The sequence below is a fragment of the Eurosta solidaginis genome, chromosome 5 (assembly GCF_040869045.1).
Source record: "Eurosta solidaginis isolate ZX-2024a chromosome 5, ASM4086904v1, whole genome shotgun sequence".
NCBI classification, from domain to species: domain Eukaryota; kingdom Metazoa; phylum Arthropoda; class Insecta; order Diptera; family Tephritidae; genus Eurosta; species Eurosta solidaginis.
In genome coordinates this window covers 267,837,635-267,863,209 of record NC_090323.1, presented here as the reverse complement: position 1 = coordinate 267,863,209, position 25,575 = coordinate 267,837,635, and the positions used below count along the sequence as shown (strand labels likewise).

At 38.5% G+C, this 25,575-nt stretch overlaps 2 protein-coding genes across 4 annotated transcripts in view; both read right to left on the bottom strand.

The window, feature by feature from the left end:
* Window positions 1-8,949: 8,949 nt before the first annotated feature.
* Window positions 8,950-25,575, bottom strand: part of Ndfip (Nedd4 family interacting protein) — a 39,584-nt gene continuing 22,958 nt past the window's right edge. The window contains exon 2 of the mRNA XM_067790394.1: window positions 8,950-11,699. Within this exon, the coding sequence (XP_067646495.1) occupies window positions 10,781-11,641 (861 nt within the window). The 5' untranslated portion in view covers window positions 11,642-11,699 and the 3' untranslated portion in view covers window positions 8,950-10,780. The remainder of the gene's footprint in view (window positions 11,700-25,575) is intronic.
* Window positions 12,325-25,575, bottom strand: part of Krn (Keren) — a 36,210-nt gene continuing 22,959 nt past the window's right edge. Inside the window, exons 1-3 of one of the 3 annotated variants that reach the window (XM_067790396.1) lie at window positions 21,080-21,675; window positions 20,764-20,955; window positions 12,325-17,866 (exon numbers count right to left, since the gene is read on the bottom strand). In XM_067790396.1, the coding sequence (XP_067646497.1) occupies window positions 17,090-17,728 (639 nt within the window). In that variant the 5' untranslated portion in view covers window positions 17,729-17,866; window positions 20,764-20,955; window positions 21,080-21,675 and the 3' untranslated portion in view covers window positions 12,325-17,089. Of the gene's footprint in view, window positions 17,867-20,763; window positions 20,956-21,079; window positions 21,676-25,575 lie in introns of those variants that run through there. The other 2 variants (XM_067790398.1, XM_067790395.1) reach the window with 2 other exon arrangements.

The window sequence follows — 25,575 nt, the reverse complement described above, 5'->3', positions numbered from 1 at the left end:
ACATTTTTGCCGACACTTGTTCTAGGCGCTTCCAGAATCTACTAGTCCAGTAGCTCTCAAACTTCTCAGCTGTAACTACAATTGCACAATTTTTATAGTTTTTCTCATTGCATACTTATAGGAGTATCTCAGATATATGCATGTGTTAGTGCATTGACTCTCCGCTGCTCGTATACGTACATGGTACATATGTGTAGACGCAATTATTGTTTCGTTTATGTAGATACATAATGATTGATCTATGGATGTGAATTCACGTCACTGTTGTTGTTGTTGTTGTAGCAATGCTCGCCCCACCTAATAGCCGCGACCGATCACAAATTGTCATCAATATCCTCTAACGGGAGTCCAAGGAAACTTGCCGTTTCAACAGGGGTGGACCATAAGGAAAGGGGTGTTAGAGGCGTTGGTTCCACATTACAATTAAAGAGATGGTTGGTGTCATGTGGGGACACATTGCAAGCAGGGCATACATTTTGTATGTCGGGGTTGATTCTGGATAGGTAAGAGTTTAACCTGTTACAGTATCCAGAACGAAGTTGAGCAAGAGTGACACGCGTTTCCCTGGGGAGTATGCGTTCCTCTTCTGCGAGTTCTGGATATTTTTCTTCAAGTACTGGATTCACCGGGCAATTCCCGACATAAAGGTCCGACGCCTGTCTATGGAGTTCACCAAGGACCTGCTTGTGTTTTTCCGCTTCATACGGCTGGGTTCTCAGGTGCCGTATTTCCTCAAAATGCTTACGGAGATGACTCCTTAGGCCCCTAGGCGGTGCTGGTTCGTCAATCAGATGTTTGTTGGGATGCCCAGGTTTCTGGGTATTCAACAGAAACTGTTTGGTCAGCATCTCATTTCTCTCCCTGATGGGGAGTATTCCCGCCTCTTTATGCGGATGGTGTTCTGGGGATATAAGAAGACAGCCCATGGCGATTCTGAGAGCAGTATTTTGGCAGGCCTGTATTTTCTTCCAGTGGGTGGTTTTTAGGCTTGGCGACCATATGGGTGACGCGTAGCACGTAATCGGCTGGCTAATTGCTTTGTATGTGGTCAAGAGCGTTTCTTTATCTTTTCCCCAGGTACTGCCAGCAAGGGATTTGAGGATTTTATTACGGCTCTGAATTCTTGGAACAATTGCGGTTGCGTGCGCACCAAAATGTAGATCCTGATCAAACGTCACACCCAAGATTTTGGGGTGTAGGACAGTCGGTAGCGTAGTGCCATCGACGTGGATGTTCAATATGGTCGACATTTGGGGCGTCCATGTTGTAAATAAGGTCGCGGAAGATTTAGTCGGTGACAATGCCAGGTTTCGAGAGGCGAAAAAACTGGAGTGATCAGGGAGATAGCCGTTTATTTTATTGCATAGCTCATCGAACTTTGGGCCTGGGCCTGTGGCCATTATTGTTCAGTCATCGGCGTAGGAAACGATTGTGACTCCTTCCGGTGGTGAAGGTAGCTTAGATATGTAGAAACTAAACAAAAGCGGGGATAGGACACCACCCTGTGGCACCGCTTGTTTAATTCTCCTTTGTTTTGATGTTTCGTTTCTGAATTGCACCGATGCCTGCCGACCACCCAGATAATTTGCGGTCCACCTTTTAAGGCATGGGGGAAGGGTAGACCCTTCCTGGTCTTGCAGAAACGAGCCATGGTTGACCGTATCAAAAGCTTTTGATAGGTCTAACGCTACGAGTACTCTTCTATGGTGGGGATATTGATTCAAACCGCAATTTATCTGGGTGCTAATGACATTTAGCGCGGAGGTAGTGCTATGGAGTTTTCTGAAGCCATGCTGATGAGGGGCTAGCTGCAAATGTGCTTGGAAATAAGGGAGCAAAATGGCTTCAAGCGTCTTTGACACTGGCGATAGGAGAGATATCGGACGATATGACTCACCTACGTTAGCTGGTTTCCCAGGCTTTAGTAGCGGGACCACCTTGGCCATTTTCCATTTCTCGGGTATGACAAAGGTGGAAAGAGACAGGTTGAAGACATGCGCTAAATATTTGAAACCCTCTTTCCCTAGGTTTTTAAGCATCGGCATGGCTATGCCGTCTGGGCCCACTGCTTTGGATGGTTTAGCGCGACCAATGGCGTCCTCAACCTCTCTAGCGGTGATGGTAATTGGTGACGCGCTGAGTTTGGTTTATGTGCGTGTCTATTGGCTCTCCGTCTATCTTTGTCGAGCGTAGGATGCATTATATATTGTCGGCAGAAAGCGCTCGCGCATTTTTTCGCATCCGACAGCACCTTATCGCCAAAGGCGATGGAAACTTTGTCTTTGTGCTTAGTCGGATTCGATAGGGACTTTACGGTGGACCAAAGTTTACCTACACGGGTAGAGAGGTTACAACCTCTTAGGTGCTCTTCCCATTTCGCCCGCTTGTGTTCGTCCACAAGCAATCTGATGCGTTGGTTTATATCCCTTATTTGGGGGTCGCCTGGATTAAGCTGTCTTATAAGGTCGCGTTCCCTCGCTAAGCTCGCGGCCTCCGCCGGGAAGTGGGGCCGGATTTCGGGAATTCTCCCGGCGGGAATGAAATGTGCCGAGGCGGATTCAATGACCTTACGGAAGGCACGCTCCCCTTGGCGGGCATCAGTCGGGATAGGGAGGGCAGCAAAGCTGCTGTCTGTTGCAGATTTATATTCTTCCCACTTTCCTTTTTTGAAGTTTATGAAAGTGCGTTTTTCGGTGACGATGAAGTCGGCGGTACGCTCGAACGAAATAAGAATGGGCAGGTGGTCGGATGCCAATGTTACCATCGGCTGCCAGTTGACGCAGTTTACGAGTTCTGCGCTCACGATTGAGATATCTGGCGAGCTATGACAGCTTCCTACCATACGTGTGGGGGCGTCTCCGTTTATTGTGCAGAACGTCGTTTCGTCTATTTGATCCGCCAACATCTCACCCCTACTGTCCGCCCGCAAGTTTGAATGCCATAGGTCGTGATGGGCATTGAAATCGCCTAAGATAATGCGATTGTTGCCAGTGAGTAAGGCCTCGATATTAGGGCGGTATCCACTGGGGCAACAGGTGACAGGTGGGATGTAGATGTTGATGATTTCTAGATTTGCATCGCCTGACCGGACAGATAGGCCTTAACGTTCTAAGACATTGTCACTGCGGTCGATGCCAGGATCAAATATATGATATTGCACAGAGTGGTGTATAATAAACGCGAGGCCGCCTCCATTTCCGCTCTCGCGGTCTTTCCTGTGGACATTATAACCAGAGCAGGTCTGCAATGCAGATCTTGCTGTGAGTTTAGTCTCTTGAATCGCAGCAATGCGGATGTTGTGCCGCTTCATGAAATCGACTATCTCCGTAATCTTTCCAGTTAGTCCATTACAGTTTAACTGCAGAATTCTGAAGTGCATAAGGGGAGACGTCGCCACTCTGGGGGTAAGTGACGGGTGACTACGCCTGGGTTGGGGAAGGCCAGGACGCAATTGCTGTTGTGGCCCTAGGACTGGACGTCCTTGGGCAAGCATTGGGGTACCCGGATAGGTAAGAGTTTAACCTGTCACAGTATCCAGAACGAAGTTGAGCAAGAGTGACACGCGTTTCCCTGGGGAGTATGCGTTCCTCTTCCGCAAGTTTTGGATAATTTTCGTTAAGTACTGGATTCACCGGGCAATTCACGGCATAAAGGTCCGACGCCTGTTTATGGAGTTCACCAAGGACCTGCTTGTGTTTTTTCACTTCATACGGCTGGGTTCTCAGGTGCCGTATTTCCTCAAAATGCTTACGGAGATGACTCCTAGGCGGTGCTGGTTCATCAATCAGATGTCTGTTGGGATGCCCAGGCTTCTGGGTATTCAACAGGAACTGTTTGATCAGCATCTCATTTCTCTCCCTGATGGGGAGTATTCTCGCCTCATTATGCAGATGGTGTTCTGGGGACATAAGAAGACAGCCCATGGCGATTCTTAGAGGAGTATTTTGGCAGGCCTGTAGTTTCTTCCAGTGGGTGATTTTTAAGCTTGGCGACTATATGGGTGACGCGTAGCACGTAATCGGCTGGCTAATTGCTTTGTATGTAGTCATGAGCGTTTCTTTATCTTTTCCCCATGTACTGCCAGCGAGGGATTTGAGGATTTTGTTACGGCTCTGAATTCTCGGAACAATTGCGGCTGCGTGCTCACCAAAATGTAGATCCTGATCAAACGTCACACCCAAGATTTTGGGGTGTAGGACAGTCGGTAGCGTAGTGCCATCGACGTCGATGTTCAAAATGGTCGACATTTGGGACGTCCATGTTGTAAATAAGGTCGCGGAAGATTTAGTCGGTGATAATGCCAGGTTTCGCGAGGCGAAAAAGACATACTCGTCCACATCAATTCCTTCTGCTTCCATTGCCTCTCGTAGCCGTGCCTGAAGTTCGAGTTTAACGTCGCTTCTTCCGTTGCTGGATCTTCAATTCACTGAACTTTGCCATGTCCTTGTTGTCCTCCGGAATTTATTCAACAATTCCTCTTCTGACACCAATTGTAACGAATTTACTTGCAATCCTCTTATTTGCCCTTTTTCTGCTGAGTTCGAATCACTAAACTGTTGAATAAATAACTTCAATATGTAATAATGCAAAATGGCCTTTATTAAAGTACTTCACAATAACACTCAAACTGTGCAACGAATAGCTTGCTTAATAACCAAACTGATTGATAGCTCAAATGAAACTCTACTATTCAAAATAATACTGCTCTTGCTCGCTAGATAGCGTCTTAGTCGAAACTGCTTGACAACTCAAATCAAACTGAATTCCAGCGCCTCTAAAATTGTCGCCTTTTATACTCTTTGATTTCAACCTTCACATCGCCTAGGCGCTTCCAGAATCTACTAGTCCAGTAGCTCTCAAACTTCTCAGCTGTAACTACAATTGCACAATTTTTATAGTTTTTCTCATTGCATACTTATAGGTGTATCTCAGATATATGCATGTGTTTGTGCATTGACTCTCCGCTGCTCGTATACGTACATGGTACATATGTGTATACACAATTATTGTTTCGTTTATGTAGATACATAATGATTGATCTATGGATGTGAATTCACGTCACTGCTTAGCATCGGCTTAGAGACGATAGCATCGCTCAGTGCTGCTAACATTCGTTACAATATTGTTACGAATATTAGCAAAACTAAGGAGTGCTGCCATCTCCAGGCCGATGCTAAGCAGTGACGTGAATTCACATCAATAATTCAATCATTATGTATCTACATAAACGAATCAATAATTTCGTCTACACATATGTACACATTCCGACGAGCAACATTTACATACAAGGCAGCGAGAGATGAGATGTCACACACAGATGAATTTACTTATACGCTTATGTGTGTGCGGGAGACTGTAAACTACAAACTCACATATGTACATCTGAGAAGCGCTAAAAAGTAGACAATTGTAAACAAGTAGGAACTATATGAGAACTATACACACACGAATATAGTTGGTAAGCTCTGGAAATGGAAGAGCCTAGAAGTATGCAGCGTAAACTATAAAAGCGGGGCAGGCGAGTAAGAAGAATTCAGTTTGAGTTGAGCAATCAATCAGTTATTGATTAAGCACGCGATCTGGCGGCCAATAGTAGAGTTTAATTTGAGTTATCAATCAGTTTGGTTATTAAGCCAGCGAGTAGCAAAGTATAAGTGTTATTGTGAAGTACTTAATAAAGGCCATTTTTCCATCATTCAATATTGGAGTTATTTATTCAACAGTTTAGTGATTCGAACTTAGCAGAGGATTGCAAATAAGAGGATTTGCAGAAAATTCGTTACAATTGGTGTCAGAAGAGGAATTGTTGAATAAATTCCAAAGGACAACAAGGACATGGCAAAGTTCAGTGAATTGAAGATCCAGCAACTAAAGAAGGAGTTGGAGAGCCGTGGATTGAATACAAGCGGCGTTAAACTTGAACTTCTGGCACGGCTACGAGAGGCAATGGAAGCAGAAGGTATCGATGTGGAAGAGTATGACTTTCATCTTGATGGCGAGGAAATAACAAAAATGGAAGAAACACCGCAGACAATGGCGAACACAGACCTGAACATGATATTGGCTGCAATATCTGCTCAAACATCGACAATGTCATCACAGATGGAATCTCAAGAGACACGTATAACATCAAAGATGGAAGCACAAGAAACGCGTATAACATCAAAGATTGAAGCACAAGAAACGCTTATATCCGAAATGTCGTCGCAAATGTCATCTCAGCTGGAATCGCAGGAGAACCGTATAACAGCGAAGATTGAAGCACAAGAGGCACGGATATCCGAAATGTCGGCTCAAATTTCAGCACAGATATCATCGCAGATCTCTGCTCAACTGGAAGAGCAAGAAGGACGTATTTCCTCGAAGTTGGAGGCGCAAGATACAAAAATTTTACAGTTTGAAGAAAAAATCGAGGCCGAGGTGGATGCTTTGAGAGGACGTATCGAGCAGTTGCAACTGAATCAGCAGTTTCAACTAGTAATTCAAAGGTAAAAACACCATCCTTTGACGGTTGTGTTCCTTTCCAGGTCTTTAAGCTACAGTTTGAGAAGACCGCAGCAGTGAACAACTGGAATGTGGAAGATAAAGTTGCCGCACTCTTCGTAGCATTGAAAGGACCAGCTGCCGAAATCTTACAGACTATTCCAGAGTACGAACGGAACAGTTATGACGCATTGATGGCTGCTGTAGAACGGCGATACGGAAGCGAACACAGGAAACAGATATTTCAAACAGAATTGCAAAACCGCTACCAAAAAGCTAACGAGACTTTGCAGGAGTTTGCTTCGGACATTGAAAGATTGGCTCATCTTGCAAATGCGGATGCACGCGTGGAATACACGGAAAGAGTGAAGATTCAGAGCTTTATAAATGGCATAAGGGAAGTCGAAACGAAGCGAGCCACATACGCGAACCCAAAGCAAACATTTTCTGAAACGGTATCCCATGCATTGACTCAGGAAACAGCGTCGCTTCTGTGTAAGCCAGTTTTCAAAGCACGCCGTGTGGAAGTAGAAAGGCCAGAGTGGGTAGACGCAATATTGGAGGTGCTGAAAGGATCGCAAAAGCGGAGTGAAAAAGTTATCAAATGCTTCAAATGCGGGAAGTCCGGTTACATTGCACGTCATTGCGATCTTGGTCCTAATAGTTCCAACAATGTGGGTGGCCGTAAACGCAAAGCTGGAGGAGATGAGCAAGAGCGAGTAAGAGATAAAGAACGAAAACTTGCCCCGGCTATTGAATGTCCTGTGATATCTGTGTCGCAAATTGGAAGGAAATCAAGCAGTCTTACCGTCAGAGGGAATGTGGATGGCAAGGAGCGTGTACTGACTGTAGATACGGGCGCATCTCATTCCTTGATTCGATCTGATTTGGTCTACAAGAGAGTAAAGTCATTACCTGGAGCGAGGTTGCGTACGGTCACAGGCGAATATAACCAAGTCCAGGGAGAAGTAATATGTGAAGTCCTAATTGGGAAGGTCGTGGTTCTACACAAATTCGTTGTGGCAGAGATCGTTGATGAAGTTATATTGGGAGTGGATTTCTTGGTTGACCATGACATCAAGATCGATATGCAGAGAAGGGTGATGCATTATGAGAACCAAGATGTGCCACTTAACTTCAGTTTGGAAAAAGGGTTCAGCAGTAAGCGAGTGCTGGTGGAGGAGATTCGACAGAGACCACGAAAGTCAAGGAAAGTAGATCGAGCAAAGGTTGATGGATCGAATGTGCCAAATAAAGCGAAATTAAAAGTACCTGCGAGGAAAAGACCGGCATCAACAAACCCTAATGGACGCACTAAAATGACTGAAAGAATTTTTCAGAAAGAATGCAAGGATGGTTTCAAGCCAGCGCGCACTTTTGTTGGGAAACGTCGGAACGATACTGAGTATGTGAAGCCAATCCGTCAAGAACAAGCTCTACAAAGTAGTTCTTCATTGGCCAAGCAACAGAGTGCGAGAGAACGATCCAGAATAATGAGTAGTAAGATGGAACACAGGTACGACAGGGAAAATAATTCGGAAGGTTTCCGGAATGGAGATTTGGTACTGTTAAACAACCCTCACCGGCGGAAAGGTGTTCCAGCCCAATTTCGGTGCAGTTGGGAAGGCCCGTACAAAGTTGTGAAGAAGATCAGTGATAACATCTACCGCATACAAACCACTGGGAAACCACGGATTAGAAGGGTGGTACATTTGGAGATGCTAGCGGCGTTTAGATTGGGAGATTTGTCTGATCGGGACGATCAGACTTAGGTGGAGGGTAGTGTTACGAATATTAGCAAAACTAAGGAGTGCTGCCATCTCCAGGCCGATGCTAAGCAGTGACGTGAATTCACATCAATAATTCAATCATTATGTATCTACATAAACGAATCAATAATTGCGTCTACACCTACATATGTACACATTCCGACGAGCAACATTTACATACAAGGCAGCGAGAGATGAGATGTCACACACAGATGAATTTACTTATACGCTTATGTGTGTGCGGGAGACTGTAAACTACAAACTCACATATGTACATCTGAGAAGCGCTAAAAAGTAGACAATTGTAAACAAGTAGGAACTATATGAGAACTATACACACACGAATATAGTTGGTAAGTTCTGGAAATGGAAGAGCCTAGAAGTATGCAGCGTAAACTATAAAAGCGGGGCAGGCGAGTAAGAAGAATTCAGTTTGAGTTGAGCAATCAATCAGTTATTGATTAAGCACGCGATCTGGCGGCCAATAGTAGAGTTTAATTTGAGTTATCAATCAGTTTGGTTATTAAGCCAGCGAGTAGCAAAATATAAGTGTTATTGTGAAGTACTTAATAAATGCCATTTTTCCATCATTCAATATTGGAGTTATTTATTCAACAGTTTAGTGATTCGAACTTAGCAGAGGATTGCAAATAAGAGGATTTGCAGAAAATTCGTTACAATATTATGAAAATGCATATTTTAAATATTTATTTATTCTTTTATTTTTAATATATTTTTTTAAGAAATAAACACATTTGCTTCTGCAATTGTGTGCATAGTACACATTCATATACATAGATAATGGTAAAAACAACAATAATGCACAATAATGTTCGCAAATGTACATATATACGAATGCATAGCCATTTTTTTTTTCTTTTTTGTTACTAAATTAACTCTGACAATCAAAATTGTATATTCAACTACATAATTGCAAATTATATTTATTTAAAGTATATATTATGAATGTATGTAAGTAAAAACCTGTTGCAATGCCTAGGTTTTTTGTTTTTTAAGTACCTTCAGTGCTAATACCAATTGGTTGGAAATCAATTTGAAATAACTAAAAATACGTGTGTTTGTTTCTATTCTAATTGTATACATTAGCTTGTTTTATGTGCAAAAATTTGGTTTTATAAAAATATGCTCACTTAATTTGGCTAATTTATGCGTTAAAAGCGTAATGATAAAACCGTTCTTCTTGATTATTCGAGTGGGGTTTTATTTGTATTATTTTTGCCATTGGAACTTGTATGCTTATAAAAGCACAAGTTTTTCTTTCATACAAGTGTTAAAACTGAGATTATGTAAAATTCCCTGCTAGACAGCTGTCAGTCATTTGAAGCATCGATTCACAGATATGGCTGATGGAAATTTACATCACAGCGTAAAGCAAAGTTTCTATCAGGTTGTTAGAAGCGGCATGACAAACCTGATGTAAACATTCTGTACACGTATATGCATACACATACATACCATGGTATTGGAGCAATACCATAATCTTGAAGAAATCAAGCCATAAGCCAAAAACGTATTTATATTTTTCGAAATTAGGTTCCAAAGCATAGTAAGTGGCTTTCAAAGCTCAAAATTAAACACTACATTTTTTTTTATTATATTTATAAAAAATAAAAAACAGGTTAATGTATGGGTATGGTGGGTTTACCTTCTTTTCTTATTGGATTGGTATACATTTTTTTTTTTTGTATTGTAATGAGCCAAATACAGATCTTCAAAAACATTTAGTCATATACTACACTGAATCCTAATACGTTAATTCGAAATAAAATAAAATTTTCGAACCTCTAAACCCAATACCTATGTATGTATATTTCAGGATAACTTAGAAAATTCACTTCTAGTGGCTCTCGCTGTATATTTAATATAATATTGAAAGTTGATTTTGGGACGGTTTTATATTATTTGCTGCATTATATTTTTTTTTTTCGGTACAACTTTTGGTAGTATTCTTGGAACAACTTAAAGATTACTTTCTGACTATTTCAAAAAATATTGAAAAATTATTTAACTTTCATTTTAGTATATAGTCAGTTAAAATAGCCACAACAATAAATCAGTCTGAAATTTTCGCATAGCAATTGCACAAACTCGAGTCCAAAAATCAACCTTCGAATCGAGTCGAAGAATTGCACAACGAACGAGTTCTAATAAAACAATAAAAATTCAAAACAAAACTCGCAAGAAACATCATCGACTGCATCCAAAAACTCAGTTCGTTTCTGAATGCAGATGTAGCCTTATTATGTATTTATATTACCCCAATATTACATATATATTTTTTTATATACAAAATATTCTAACGTAAAATGAAGCAACTAAAAATTAAAAGAAGTTAAAAGCGCGCTTGCAAGTATGTTTGTGTGTGCCTTGAAAAAGTAGCACCACAACAACAAATCTACATATGTACACATGTACATACATAAAACATATTGCACCTATTGGCTTTGATGCGTTGCTCCATTATTTCGGCTTTCCACACACATTTAATTTTATTTTTGATGAAATGTTTAATAGAAAAAGAGTAAACGCTCTTGCGCCGATGTTGAGAGTAATCGCCATGTACGCTTAATTGAAACATATTGTACTAAAGCACGCACACAAATTAAAAATCCAAAAGCCATTATTAGCCACCATAACCAAGAGTTTTCATGCGATGCCAATTCTGTGGAATTCTTAACAATCAACGTCCATTTGGCCAATGATAAACCAAATCCAGAGAGTGCACCATAACGTGCAGCAATTGTATGACAAAAGCATGTGAGCATTAAAAAACCAATCCAATTGAATAGGAATGCCACCATGAAGGCCATTATAAACATTATATCCGTACCAAGTAAACTATTATCGGTGGCGCTGGTCAAATTTTCAGCTTCGGATGCATCAATTGCTATAAATGTTAAAGCTGGCGTTGTACCAGCAGCATTTGTACCGTTAACTGGCATATTACCAACACCGTCGCGTAGATGAGCCAACAATGGATTTGGTGGAGGTAAAGGTGGTGGCGGTTGTAGTACATGTGCATTCATAAATGGTGGCGGTAACTCACCATTTAATGATTTCTCCATTTGTACCTCTTCATATGTTGGCAATTTAGCCGTGTGTTGTTGTATTATTGGCGCATCGCCAGTGCTGACTAACATAACGCCATCGGGCGTTGTTATTGTATTCATTGGTGGTAGGGACACCTGCAGCAAGGGTGGCGGTTGTTGTTGTGTTGACAACATGTTTTGCTGTTGATGCTGTTGGTATTGTTGCTGCTCTGGTGTAACGCCATTGTTGTTGGTAAGCTCATAGGGAGGCGGTGCGCTGAAGTCGGCTTTTGGCGGACCGAGCTCTTCGCCATTTGGGGATTGTGGACTATTCGACATTTTGGTAAATGTAGCCGCGCACCACGACTAAACGTTTGATGTTGCAGGAATCAAAAGGCTGTAATAAAATCGTAAATTATTATTCTATAAAATACATTGGTTTTCAAATCCATGTTATTAATTGAAACTAAAACTAATCAGTAATTTTGTGTGTTTTTTGGTAGCCATTATGCTGCAATAGATTTTCAATTATTAAAACTTTTAGTATTGATTTGAGCTTAGGAATCCCTTAGACACATAAACACCAAGCTTCGGTGTGGTAGCAACACCTCGATAACATGCAAACCTAAGTCCATAATAATGTGTTGGTGTTGTTGTTTTTGTTGTTGTAGCGATAAGGTTACTCCCTGAAGGCTTTGTTATAGATGTGATGGTCCTTTGCCGGATACAGATCCGGTACGCTCCGGTAACATAACACCATTAAGGTGCTAGCCCGATCATCTCGGGAACGATTTATATGGCCATATTAAACCTTCAGGCCATACCTCCCTCCCCACCCTCAAGTTCCATGACGAGCTTGGGGTCGCCAGAGCCTCGCCTGTTAGTGAAGCGGGATTCACCGCTCGAAGGTGAGGTTGACACTTGGGTTGGAGAAGCTATATATTGCGCTACACAACCCCTTGTGTTAGTGTCGTTCATCCCTTCGATTGCAAAATTTGCCTAAGATATTAATAAAACCGCAATGTTACTTCTTGTTTATTTAATATTTACTATAATTTAATACTTTTGTGAATTTTTTATGTGTGATAAAAGTCAGTAAAATTAATAATAAATAGTAGTTGTTGTACATTTTGTATTACATTAAAATTGCATTTGTTGTTGCATTTCAGAAATTGCTTAAAGCCAGCACTGCGTCCTAAATTTTAATTTTATTCGTAAATGTGTCCAAAATAAATTTTTAGTGTTTTAATCATTTTTTTTATTTTCTTATTAATACAAACAAATAAGGCAATATTTTGGCGAGCAAACAATGCGCACACGTTTCAGTTGAATGGGACATTTTTTACTTAACATTTAGCGATAGTTTGACCTTAATATTATTATTAATATTATTGAAAGATTTGCAAAACGCGATTTTCCAATTTTCTCGCGTAAAATTTAATTACTTAGTTTTTAAGAATTATTGAGCTTAACATCATCTTTCATCACCATTAATTGGCGCTTATTTGCCTAAATGATTTTGCCGTTTCGTTGTTGTTGTTGTTGTAGCAGTGCTTCGCCCTACCTAATAGTTGCGACCGATCACAAATTGTCAACAATATCCTTTAACGGGAGTCCAAGCAAACTTGGAGAGTTGTTAGAAGCGTTGGTTCCACATTACAATTAAAGAGATGGTTGGTGTCATGTGGGGACACATTGCAAGCGGGGCATACATTTTGTATGTCGGGGTTGGTTCTGGATAAGTAAGAGTTTAGTCTGTTACAGTATCCAGAACGAAGTTGAGCTAGAGTAACTCGCGTTTCCCTGGGGAGTATGCGTTCCTCTTCCGCAAGTTTTGGGTACTGTTCGTTGCGTACTGGATTCACCGGCCAATTTCTGGCATAAAGGTCCGACGCCTGTTTGTGGAGTTCACTGAGGACATGCTTGTGTTTTTTTTGCTTCATACGGCTGAGTTCGCAGGTGCCGTATTTCCTCATAATGCTTACTGAGATGACTCCTTAAGCCCCTAGGCGGTGTTGGCTCATCAATCAGATGTCTGTTGGGATGCTGAGGTTTCTGGGTATTCAACAGCAACTGTTTGATTAGCATCTCATTTCTCTCCCTGATGGGGAGTATTCTCACCTCATTAGGTAGATGGTGTTCTGGGGACATAAGAAGACAGCTCGTGGCAGTTCTGAGAGCAGTATTTTGGCAGGTCTGTAGCTTCTTCCAGTGAGTAGTTTTTAGGCTTGGCGACCATATAGGTGACGCGTAGCATGCCGTTTCGTAACAAGGCACGCCAGCTATTCCTGTTTCGCGATAACTGACGCCTTTTTAGAGAAGAAAGGGAGTGCAAGTCTTCATCCACCAGCCTCTCACAACTATGTGGCTTCTCCCCCTTCGTCTGCCTCCAAACTGCGGTGTCCAATAAAATGTGTTCATGATCGCAGCTCCTTCGCCCATGCGCATAACATGACCTAGCCAGCGCAGCAATGGGACTTTTATTCGTACTACGTTCATATCTGCGTAAAGCTCATGCAGTTCTAATTATACCTCCTTCAATACTCGCCGTAAGTATCATGGAAAGGACCCTAAATCTTTCGGAGAACTTTTCTCTCAAAGATCCATCTCAACTTCATTCGACACCGTCCATGATTTAGAGCTATCATCAGGACAGGTATGCTAAGCGGCTTGTAGGACACCACTTTTCAACTGCGTACTCAGTCCAAAGTAGCACTTGGTGGCAAAAGTTATTCTCCGTGTGATTTCTTAGCTGGCATTGTTTTCGCAGTTAACCCTGGTTCCCAGATGGCAGAAGTCCTTTAGAGTTTCGACTTTATATCCGTCAACAGTGACGCGGCTGCCAAGGCGCAAATGCGCAGATTCTTTCTTGGTTGACAGCAAGTACTTCATTCTGGCTACATTTACCGCAAGACCCAATTTTTTGCCTATCTAGTCTTGAGATTTGAAGTGGACAAAAAGTGATGATGAGTATCGATTTTTTATCGTGAGTCTTCTCCAGTATCAAGTGCATTTCCAATTCTGGTCCATGGTAGACTTAAAAGGTCTGAAGCCGTATTGATTAGTTTCAATCAGTTCATTGGCTTAAAGTACGCTAGACTGAAAGGTTAGGCGAATGTATGTTTTAGCGAGTTATCGAATGATTCCAACCTTTGGAAAATCATTACGAAATTATGTGGCGATACTGACGTGGCGACTATCAAAATGGTACCGTCGCAATATGCCAGTAAATATTTTTTCGGTTTTTCCTGATAAAAAAACCACATTGAAATAACAATTGTTATTAATTGGTGTTAAGCTCATTAATTCTTAAAGGTTAAGTAGAATTGAAGACACAATTAAACATACAAACATAAAAATTAAATCTTACAAATCAGTATGCCAATATAACAACAAAAATTTCTAGAAATTAAATTGGAATAAAACTGCTTGAACAAAACAACAAGTTTTTGAAAAGGTCATTAGATACTCGGATAACATAATGTCATATACGTCAGCAGACAACTTATCACGTAAAAGCTTAAATTTTGGACTAAATCGTATGTGAACATACTATTTTTATCTTATTCTCTATACCTGAACGTAATCCTTGGACTGATCGGATAATCAAATCAGGATTTGTTTGCTATCGTTCACTTACATATTTAACCGACAGACGTATCAAGTTCGCTTTCGTTTCATTGTCGTTCCGTTAACGTATGTGACTATATTGCGATCCACTTCAAGCAAATCTTCAATGCGAGTTCATAGTCAAATTAGTCAACTGCTTTTACATTAAATTAAGAATAAAATTGGAGTGTATTGAATAATATTTAAAAAGTGCACAAAAATGCCTTTTTATATTGTACAATATTTCTTGTGTCTTTTCGGTGCTTAACATTTTACACTACGCCGTTTGTTTCATTTTTAGTTAGTTCTAAAAGCCGTTACAATACGGTTATTATGCAATATACTTAATAGCTGGAAACATGTGTAGATGAGATAGTAAAACTTTTCTTAAGAAAGTTTCATAAAATCGAGTGTGGGCGCCTTGCGATGTCAAAGGTAATAGAAAGCGCAATTTGGTAAGCATTTTAGTTTTAACACATTTTACATCAACAAAAAAATGACAGCCTAAAATTTGCCGAGAATTATTAGGATCTTTTAAATTTTGAAGCCAATAACGTAGATAATTATGACCACATACCGACGCTGAATGGATTATCAGCTTATCTCGGCTGTCATTTCAAAAAGGTAACAATTCATCAAACCTTTTGAAAAACACCTAATACCTAATGGACTAGGTCGTTCTTCAGTGGAGTTCTGGAGTGGCTTTACGTAATTCGACAGGCGACACTCGTCGGTTCGATACTTCAATTCGATATCATTTTGGTTTCCGTGTCTTGATATGTATCAACAAAGCAACGTGTTTTGGAGTTATCAAAATAGTTACTATTCTGTCCAAGTTTTGTTAACAAAAAAATTATTCCTTTAATGAACACAAAAGCATTACAAATTTTCATGATAGAAGCAGGGGTGACTTTCCGTAATGCGATATCGGACAAAAACGAGTATCAAATAATCGTTTTCGTTAAGCAAAATGTCGACGCGTCGTACCCAACGTTCAATAAAAACTTGTTTGATACGTAATTAGATATCGAATTGTATATTCGTAAGTTAGTCATTTATGCTTTTGAGATTAGTTAAGGAACGATTGTTTTTTAATGAAAGGTTAAAAACACACTGCTCGCAATAGAAAATATTCTGAGAGATTCAAAAACATTTCTGAAGACTTTTAGCAATATGAAAACTAAAATACTCTTATCAACATACGGACTCCAAAACCGTCTCGAAGAGCTAACTAAAGTATCGCACCGAGGAGTGTCGACTATCAAACGACAGAAAGCCACCTCAGTATTTGTCGAAGGCTAGCTACAACAACAACGCTCGATATGTCGCTCCGATATTTTGTGTTGCGGAAAGCAGAAGCAATAATTTTATTCACGTTCTTGCTCGATATCGAGATTTTGAAACCATTTCATTAGCGCACTCTTGAAGCAAATTCCATGAAGGGATGCATGCCGTCTTATATAAGGGCGTAGGAGATCTTATCTAATTTTTAAATGTTTATATTGAATAGCAGATCACTTGATATATGTATATCTGAATCTGGTTCGTTAAGTTTTTATAAATCTATTAGATTGTGCTTAAAAAAAAACGTTGAATACTACTTGCTTATCTTCACTACGAAGCGCTCCGATTGTGGATAGCCGCGAAATTGAAATAAATTTGTTTATAGACTCCTAGTTTTATCGCAAAGCGCTTCAGTGCATTAATATTGCTGACCCCATTCATTCGGAACTTTTTATTCTACGAAAATTGCTGGACAATCAAAGATAAATTATTCGTTCGGAATGTGTTTCAAGTTCTCTCTATTTGTGTTGATCTTCTTGCAAATAATTGAGCAATAGAATTCCGAACGAATAAAAAAAAAATTATTTACGCGACCTTTGACCTTCAATAACTAAAAACGCGAGTACATAAGGTTTAGACAACCACCGGCATGACAAAGTAGAACTTTGCACAAGTTTTAAGCTTATTTTATCCCGATCCGAGAAGATACCTTACATAACTGGTCTCTTAGTGTTATTTTTTGGAAATCTAATTTCCTATTTTTTTTTTTAGCTGCCGTCGTGGTGACGATTAAGCTGCCCATTGTTTTTGAGTTTTTTATGTTTTGGTTGGTGTTTTGTTTTTTTTTTTGTGTTATTCTTCTGATCTTCAACTTAAACCACACTGCTTTTATGATCATTTGAAGGCTGCAGCTAACGGCAGCGTTCTATAATGATGTTCGCCAAATGGTCGACGTTCCGGTAAACGTGTTATACCATCCACCTCATCAAGACCTTCATTGTCGTGAGCCTCAGTTGTTTTTTGTCGCTTCTTATCATAACGTATATACCACATTAGACACAACATAACAACAACAAGTAATGCTAACGTCGCTCCACTAGCAATGCTAGCAGTTTCAAGCATGGCACGTTGCCTTGTTGGCAAATATGAACCATCGATCTCTTTATATTCACAGCGTGGTCCCATAAAACCAGTAGTACATTCGCAATTATAAAGTATTTCATTATGTATTTCAACGGTAAAACATGTTGCATCATTCAAACAATACCAGGCAGCATAAGTTGGCGGGCAACTGTATATTGGAAATGTAATGTTTGGACGTGGTGTAGTAGACACATCGCCTGATCCGGTCGAAGGTAATGGTGACGTCGACGTCTTTTGTATGGCACGACTGGTACAAGCGCTAGCAAAGGGTGCGAGCAAGATTATCAATAAACAAATGCTGAAAAGACATCTGACATCTGACGCATGCAGTAACGTGGTTGGTGGTGGTGCAGCAACTACAGCAGCTGCTGCGGCCCCTTGGTTGGGCATTATTATACCAATAATTATATTCTTTGAATGGCTTTTATGTGTTCAATGATCCTCTTTTCTTATTTTCCACAATCACTTTTATAATAACAGCACCGACAGCATTTTATTTAATTGATGTTTGATGTTATCGTCGAAGCACTGAAAATTAATGCAATGACATTAATTAACAACATAAATAAAACGAAAAATTAATGTTAACGAAAATTAATTAAACTTTATTAGAAATTAAATAACTATCAGCATATACACATAAAATACAGCTTTAAATAAATAAAAATAAAATGATATCAAGTGTATGATAAGTAAAATGAATTATGCGGCTGACACATGACTCGCTTGTCCGGAATGTAACTGAGAATTAATAGAATAGTTAATAGGCCGCCATGCTAAGGTGGTACGCTATCACACCGAAGGTCCTGGGTTCAATGCTCGGGAAGAGCGATATTTAAATATTTAGAAAGAAATTTTTGCGGCAATGCATTGGCAAGCACATCGAGTGAATTTCTGCAAGTAACCATGTAGGTCCCGTCCGCCAACTTGTAGGAAAAATTAAAAAGGAGCACGACGCAAATTGGAAGAAAGACTCGGCCAAAGTCTCCTTGAAGGCATATAGCGCCTGACATATATATATTTTTTTTAATTAATTATTGTGGAATTCCCAGACTGCTTATTTTGAGATCGATTGTCACATGTTGGTAGAGAACAGCAGATATTGACATGCGGACAATACGAGGTCAACTCCAGCTTTATGAATCGTTTTTAGATTACTTTTGCGTATTTTAAACTGTTTTAATTAATATATCAACTTTTAATTTTAAAAAAATTTTAAAACGCATTGTAAGGTCGAATTTGGATTGCATTAGGTACTCGAATATACATCCAATTCTAAGCAATAGTTTTTAAGTGAAGCGAGTTCAAGGTTTCTAAAAATTCTAGGAACGTCAGACTTGTTCCTTTGATATAATAAAGAGCGGCCTTTTTCAGTTACAATCTATACTGAAGAAGGTGGCAAGGTAATTGATTTCACCTAAGAATATCGTTCCAAAATAGTTCTAAGAATTAGCAACCATTTTATGAAGCTAAAAAAGACAAACAAAAAAAGCTGAAGTCAATTGGATTTTGTCAATAAATTTTGTTGTAAGTTGTTGCACGGTGGTAGAGTCAAGACGGATGTGGACGATAAGGGTTCGAACTTGCTGAAACCAATGGAGTCGATACATATCAAAGTCGCCAAAGTGCGTTTGGCTGTCTCGAAATTGTGAACATGTTTCGTGCTGGGCTTAGTCACTTTTGAAAAAACAAAAAACACATGCAAAATTAGTGGATTTAGTTAGGTTAACTGGCCGGCCCGTGAGGATCTCACATAGACCGAATGAGTCCATAGTGTTACCAGAAGTTAAACTGAAAAACCGTATCAAAACCCAGGACCTATGTTATAAACTAACTCCGAACTCTTGGGAAATACTAGATGCTTTCTAAGGCCTAAGCCACTTGCTGCTTCTAGATCTGAAAGCTGTATCACTTCTTATAGCCGGAGTCTTAGTCTGGCCAGCACAGGGCACGACCATAAAACTTACTCGTTCGTTTCTTCCCCTACCCGCACTTCCTACACCTGCTATCAGTGACTAACGTCTAGTTTAAAAGCATGTGACGCCAGAAAGCAGTGTCCAATCAGAATATCCGATATAATAGTTTTCATAAATTGTATCAGCTTCTTCTATTAAAAGTCGATCTAATTGACGTTTCTAACTTGGAAACTCGAAGAAATATATTGCAGCAGCAGAGCGCAATTCGATTCGCTTGTATGGACTTGAGCAATTTCGATCTACATATAACATAGATCTAAAGTCAGCTTTGAGAAAAGAAATCGGTGATAAAATCTGCGATTTAGTCCACCAGAGTATATTGCAACAAAAATCTGAAAAAATTTTATCTGTGGACTTAGGCACTTTTTTATGTATGAACCCAATCCGAAAAGTGACCAACACTATCATCATATACTGTAACAGAGTCCCATAAGACAGTGACGACGAAAAAAGTTTCTTTCAATCAAAATTTTAGAAATGGTATGTGGTCATATGGTTACTGGTGGAATTTACAAGACGGTTCCTTTCAATAAAGTAGCTGTTAAATCAGGATTTTTTACTATCTTATATTCTCCAATTAAAGCTTGAATTTAAAAAAGAATTGTTTGCTTATTTTATTATAACTTTGCCTATTTTTTGGTCAAATTTAATATATTTCCTTAAAATCCAATTTATCGACTTATCTGACGGAAAAATTGCTTGTGAATAGCTCCGGATGCTGCGTAAAATAATCTTTTAGATTAATTAATTTCCCAGTTTTTTATTTATTTATATATTTTTTTTAATTGATGTTTTAATTTTAATTTTTTTATATTTTGTGTTTCTTTAATTTTATAATTTTTACTATTTATTTTGTTTTAAGCTACTATTTTTCATTTTCATACATTTCGGTTAAGTTTTCTTTCATTTGCGTTGGTTATTATAAAATGTTATTTCTAATTTTTTAATTAACATTTTCTTTACGTTGTCTTTTTTTAATGTTATTATTACTTATTTTGTTTTAATTTTTCTTTATTTGGAATAAAAAAAAATATATTTTTTATTGTAAATTACAGTTTATTAATAATAATATTTATTCATTAAGTATAAAATTTAAATTTTCTTTATTAATATTTTTTTGTTATTTTTATTATTATTATTTTTTATTATCATATTAATTATAATTCGTAAAAGTCTTTAGAACTTCACTGAAAATTAAAACTCAAAACCAAACAATTAATTCAATTTTTATTAGGAAGGCTTAAAAATTAAAAGCACAAATATTAGAAGCTGTCGATTTTCGTGAATTCTTCCACTCCGTGCTTAAATGAGTAATAATTAAAACGGGTGAAGAATACTTTTAAAATAAGTTAACTAAATGAATATAGTGAGTTCAATGTGGGTGAGAGTGAGTATCAAAATTACGGCCCATTGCATTGTTTAAGGTATGAGCATTGGCGTCATTTTTACATGTTTATCGCCTCTGTTGTCATAGCTCCAGACATCACATTTGATTAATTCATGTCCGAACACTATAAATAATTTTTTGTTTTAAAAATGTATATGATTTTTCGTTCAATTTCTGATTAAAGCAGCGCAGGCGTGCAAGTGCACGTTAATTATTAAGCCAGGATCAAGTGCGTAAAAGCAAAAGCGAGCGTCCTAAAGCGAAAAATAATTTATTCATTTATTAGTTGAAATTATTTTGAAAAGTAAAATTAGTTTATTTGAAAAACTAAATATAAACAACAAAAATGCACATTCAATTAATTCGAAAAATAAATACCTTCAAGCGTATCTTCAATCTATTTAATTGAGTTCGAAGAACACGATATTTCACATCAGCACGAAATTGAATTTCATCAACACACATTAACAAACACACAGGCAATTTTTGTTTGCACTTATTGTCTTTCGATTAATAAACAAAGTTTTTCAAGTCGCTATACGTTACACTTCAGCAGAATTTCCCCGGTTCTGAGACGGCTCAATGCACATTTGCACTGATATAAAAAAAAACCTTACGTAAAAGTGAACAATAGTCAACAGATGTTTAAGAAGATATAAAAACACCTCCACAATCGTAAATAATAGACTCGACTTAAACTCGATTTGGTTTGCGCAATCAGTTACAAGTACAAGTCTTTTCATAATGAAATATTTGATATGTAGGCACTAGATTTGTCTCAGGTCAAAGATCCAAGCATACCTACAAATATGAAATTTCCATAGCTATGTATGTATGTATGCACATTAGGGTGCATCTTATTTGAAACATTTTGTTTTAACTTTCCTAAACACATGTGACGCTCCGCAAAAAAAAAAATAGCCCCAACTAGAAAAAAATATCTTTTTACATTATTACAAATGAAAGCTCATTCTCGAAGTTGGTACAAACCGAAGATCCATATCTTGATTACTTTTTGAGTTATGAGCAGTCAAAGTCGACAGTAAGTGTGCCTTATACGAGCGATCATGCGAAAGCTAGCGCACACGACCTAACACACCTGCTCAACCTGTAAAATCAACTGCATTCGAGGTAGGGGCCTTTTCTCGCGGAGCGTCACATATCGCCCGCTTTATTGTAAACAGATGTAATTCAAAATTTAAACGGATGTAATTTTAACTTGTTTGGAAAACGCAAATAAAGTTTTATTTTCATACAACTTCATTACAAAAGGAATGTTCTATGCATGTGAACATAATCTCAACAGTCGAGGTATCTTAAAATCTCGAAAAACTAAAATTTTGAATTAAATCTGCTTACAATAAGTATATAGAATTCACAATTTATTTATTCTAATTATCTTATAATTTCATGTAAACACTACCTGACTCAAGGGTGAGATAAACCAAAATGGTCTTTAAAAGTTAAAAGCTACTATTATATATAAAATAGGTATTGTGACGAATATTACCATCTCTAAGGTTATTAAATAAAGGCACAACAACAGAAACATTAAGCAAGCTACATAAACACATTAATCATCATTTACACAAATACATACAAGGCAACGAAGAGATAATTCACATATAGATGTAGTCATCGGTGGAAGTATTAGTCACATATACAAGCGCATATGGCTATGGGAGAGGCTATAAACGTGTATCTGTAGTTTATAGCTGGTGGCGTATAGCTGGTAACCAAGTAGAAAATTCTAGCAGAAGAAACGTCTAGACATTTGGGCACAGAGTATAAAAGCAGCGAAAGCTGAGTATTCAGTAATCAGTTTGATTTAAGCACGCTATCAGTTGCGAAGTGAAGTTTAATTGCGAAGTACTTTCAAAGTAGTCTAATAAATACCATTTTGTAATACAGAATATTGGAGTGTTTTATTCAAGAGTTTAGCGATACGAACGTAAGCAGAAGGTTGCAAATAAGCGGAATTTCCCTAAATTCGTTACAGTATTATAATGATATCAATATATATATATAAATCAAATTCTCTGTGTGCTCGCTATGGAAACGTATTTCCCACACTTTAAACATCACCAAATTTTGGCTATAGGTTCCTTCGATCAACACGAAGGTTGTAGGCTAAAAATAATTTCGATATATAAAAGGGGCGTGGCACTTCCCATACGAATGGAATCTTTAGTACTGCATAACTCTGAAGGTATACATGCCAGAACATTGAAATTGTGTAAGGAGTTATATGAGGTCAATCCCTAACACCACCAAGAAAATGTGGAATTGGGAAAAAGGGGGCGTGGCATCTTCCATACTAATGGAATATATCATACTGCATATCTCTGGATGTAGTAATGGTAGGATAATGAAAATTGGTAAGGAGCTATATGACGATAAGTCCTAATACCTCCAGTAAAATGTAGAATTGGGAAAAAGGGGCGTGGCACCTTCCCTACAAATGGAATTTTTCAGAACTATGGCTGCCGTACAAACTTAGGTTATTTTAACACCTAAAGTTTGACTGCATTGCTAAGTTTGGCTGTTATTCCTTTTGGACGTTTAGTAATCTGCCGCCGTTAAAAAATTTGTTAGCTTCAGTCTATCTACATCTTCTATAAAAATCAAATTCTGTGTGTGTGTTCCTTATGGAAATTATTTCCCACACTTCAATCGTCACCAAATTTTGGCTGTAGGTTCCTTCGATCAAGACGAATATTTTTCATATTTCAGAATTAAGAATTTTAAATTTTAATTTTTTTTTGCTGTGCGAACGAGCAACCTTAGAACAACACAGTTACAGATGGAGATCAAATTGTGAATTATCCAATTGAATTTCTAAACTCTTTAGAACCACCTGGATTGCCTGCGCATATATTAACTTTGAAAATTGGCTAACCAATCAGGCTTCTTCGGAATTTAGACATACCAAAATTGTGCAATGGAACCAGACTTTGCGTTTAGAAATTAATGCCGAATGTAATCGTAGCAACAATCATCAGCGGTAAAAGCCAAGGGGAAGATGTGCTCCTACCTCGGATCCAAATGATTCCTACAGATTTGCCACTCAATTTTAAGCGCTTACAGTTTCCTGTACGTCTTGCTTTTGCAATTACAATCAACAAAGCACAAGGACCATAGCTTACTGTTGCAGGATTAAATTTAGAGAATCCATGCTTTTCCCATGGCCAGCTATATGTTGCTTGCTCTAGAGTTGGAACGCAAAAAAATTTGTTTATCTTTGCACCGAACGAAAAAACCAAAAATATTGTGTACCCACAATAAGATACAATAATAAAATAGACGTACAAAATTCAGTTCAATTTAGAGAACAATATACTAAATTATCAACAAACAAAACAGAAAAAATAACGCAACATTCATTCGTTCTCCGTGGTTAGAACGTACGCCGAATAAAGCTGGTATATTATATAGTGTACTTCAGAAAAATTTTTAAGTCGCATAACGGAGAGCCATGCAACAAGGGTAATGAAAGTTTGCTGTTATAATTACTTCTTATAAATAAACATAAGTAGTCTTAAAGCAGAAAAAAGGTATGATATGTTCATAATTTCAGCCGAAGGACACACTCAGTCTATGAGACGTATTTATTGACCGTCCAGTCAACATTGCCGACGGCGAAAGATTTCGTTTAAACTTAATTGGGAGGCTGTATCGCATTTCAGTTTCTCGTGACAAATACTCACGCTGCACTAAAATCATATTGCTTTTTAATGAATGGCAACAAGGGACCTTGTTTTCAAGAATTGATTGATGTTAAGATTGTATTGCATTCATGATATTAGCGATTTGCATTCCATTAAGCCTTAATTTACGGATCTGTCCCGTTTTCCTCCTGTGCTATGGTGTCTCTTTATCTGAAATAGGCCGGAGGTTTTTGGTTTTTCAATACATTTTTCTCAAATTATGACACGGAAAGAAACTTGTTAATTAGTTATCAGCATAAAACAAGTCTCAAGCGTTTGAATATATACTCCCTAACTCCCTAAAATAAATGTCCCAAATATTTTGTATAAAGTTTTATGAATTTGCACATCATTCTTTTATACAATTTTATTTTTCCACGACCACGCTTTGATGATTAAAGTTTCAAAGTGATGACGCTCTCTAGGGTAAAGTGGCAAAATCGGGCGCACTCTAATGCACGCAATGATACTGTTCATATTCAAATGTATAACTTTCTATGTGTATGATATGTGAATGATGATTCGCAACAGTTGATTAACTTTTCAAACGATGATGTAACTCTCGCAATGATGCACAATAACTTTCCGGTCTATCAAAACCAAGAGCAATTAAGATTTCCCCCAGCGGATTAGAGGGCTTAGAATATGTCCGCGGCAGGTATGTCTGTCGTAAGAGACGACTAAAATACCCATATGATGCAAAGGGTTGTGTAGCGCAACCCTCTCAAGGGCTTACCAGCGCAATTTAGAGCTTCTTCAACCCAATTGCCAACCCCATCTACCGGTGACGAATCCTGTTTCTTTAGCAGCTGAGGCTCTGCCGACCCCAAGTTCCTCATGAAGCTACGGCGTGGGGGTGGGATGGCCTAGAAGTTTCAATGTGGTCATAATAAATTGTACCCGAGATAGTCGGGCTAGTACCTTAATGGTGCTTGTAACCGGATCTTTATCAGGCAAATGACCATCAACATCGATAATACTCCCCACAACCTTCAGGAAGTGTCTTTATAGCTAAAACAACAACAACAAAAACAGATGTTATTCCTTAAGAAACCGCGATGTTTCGTCGAAACTCGTAAAAGAAAAAACGTTTGTTTTATTGAAATATGGGCCTAAAAGCTCTCAAAAGCCCAATGGCGATAGCAATGTATTTTATATGGGGCCTAG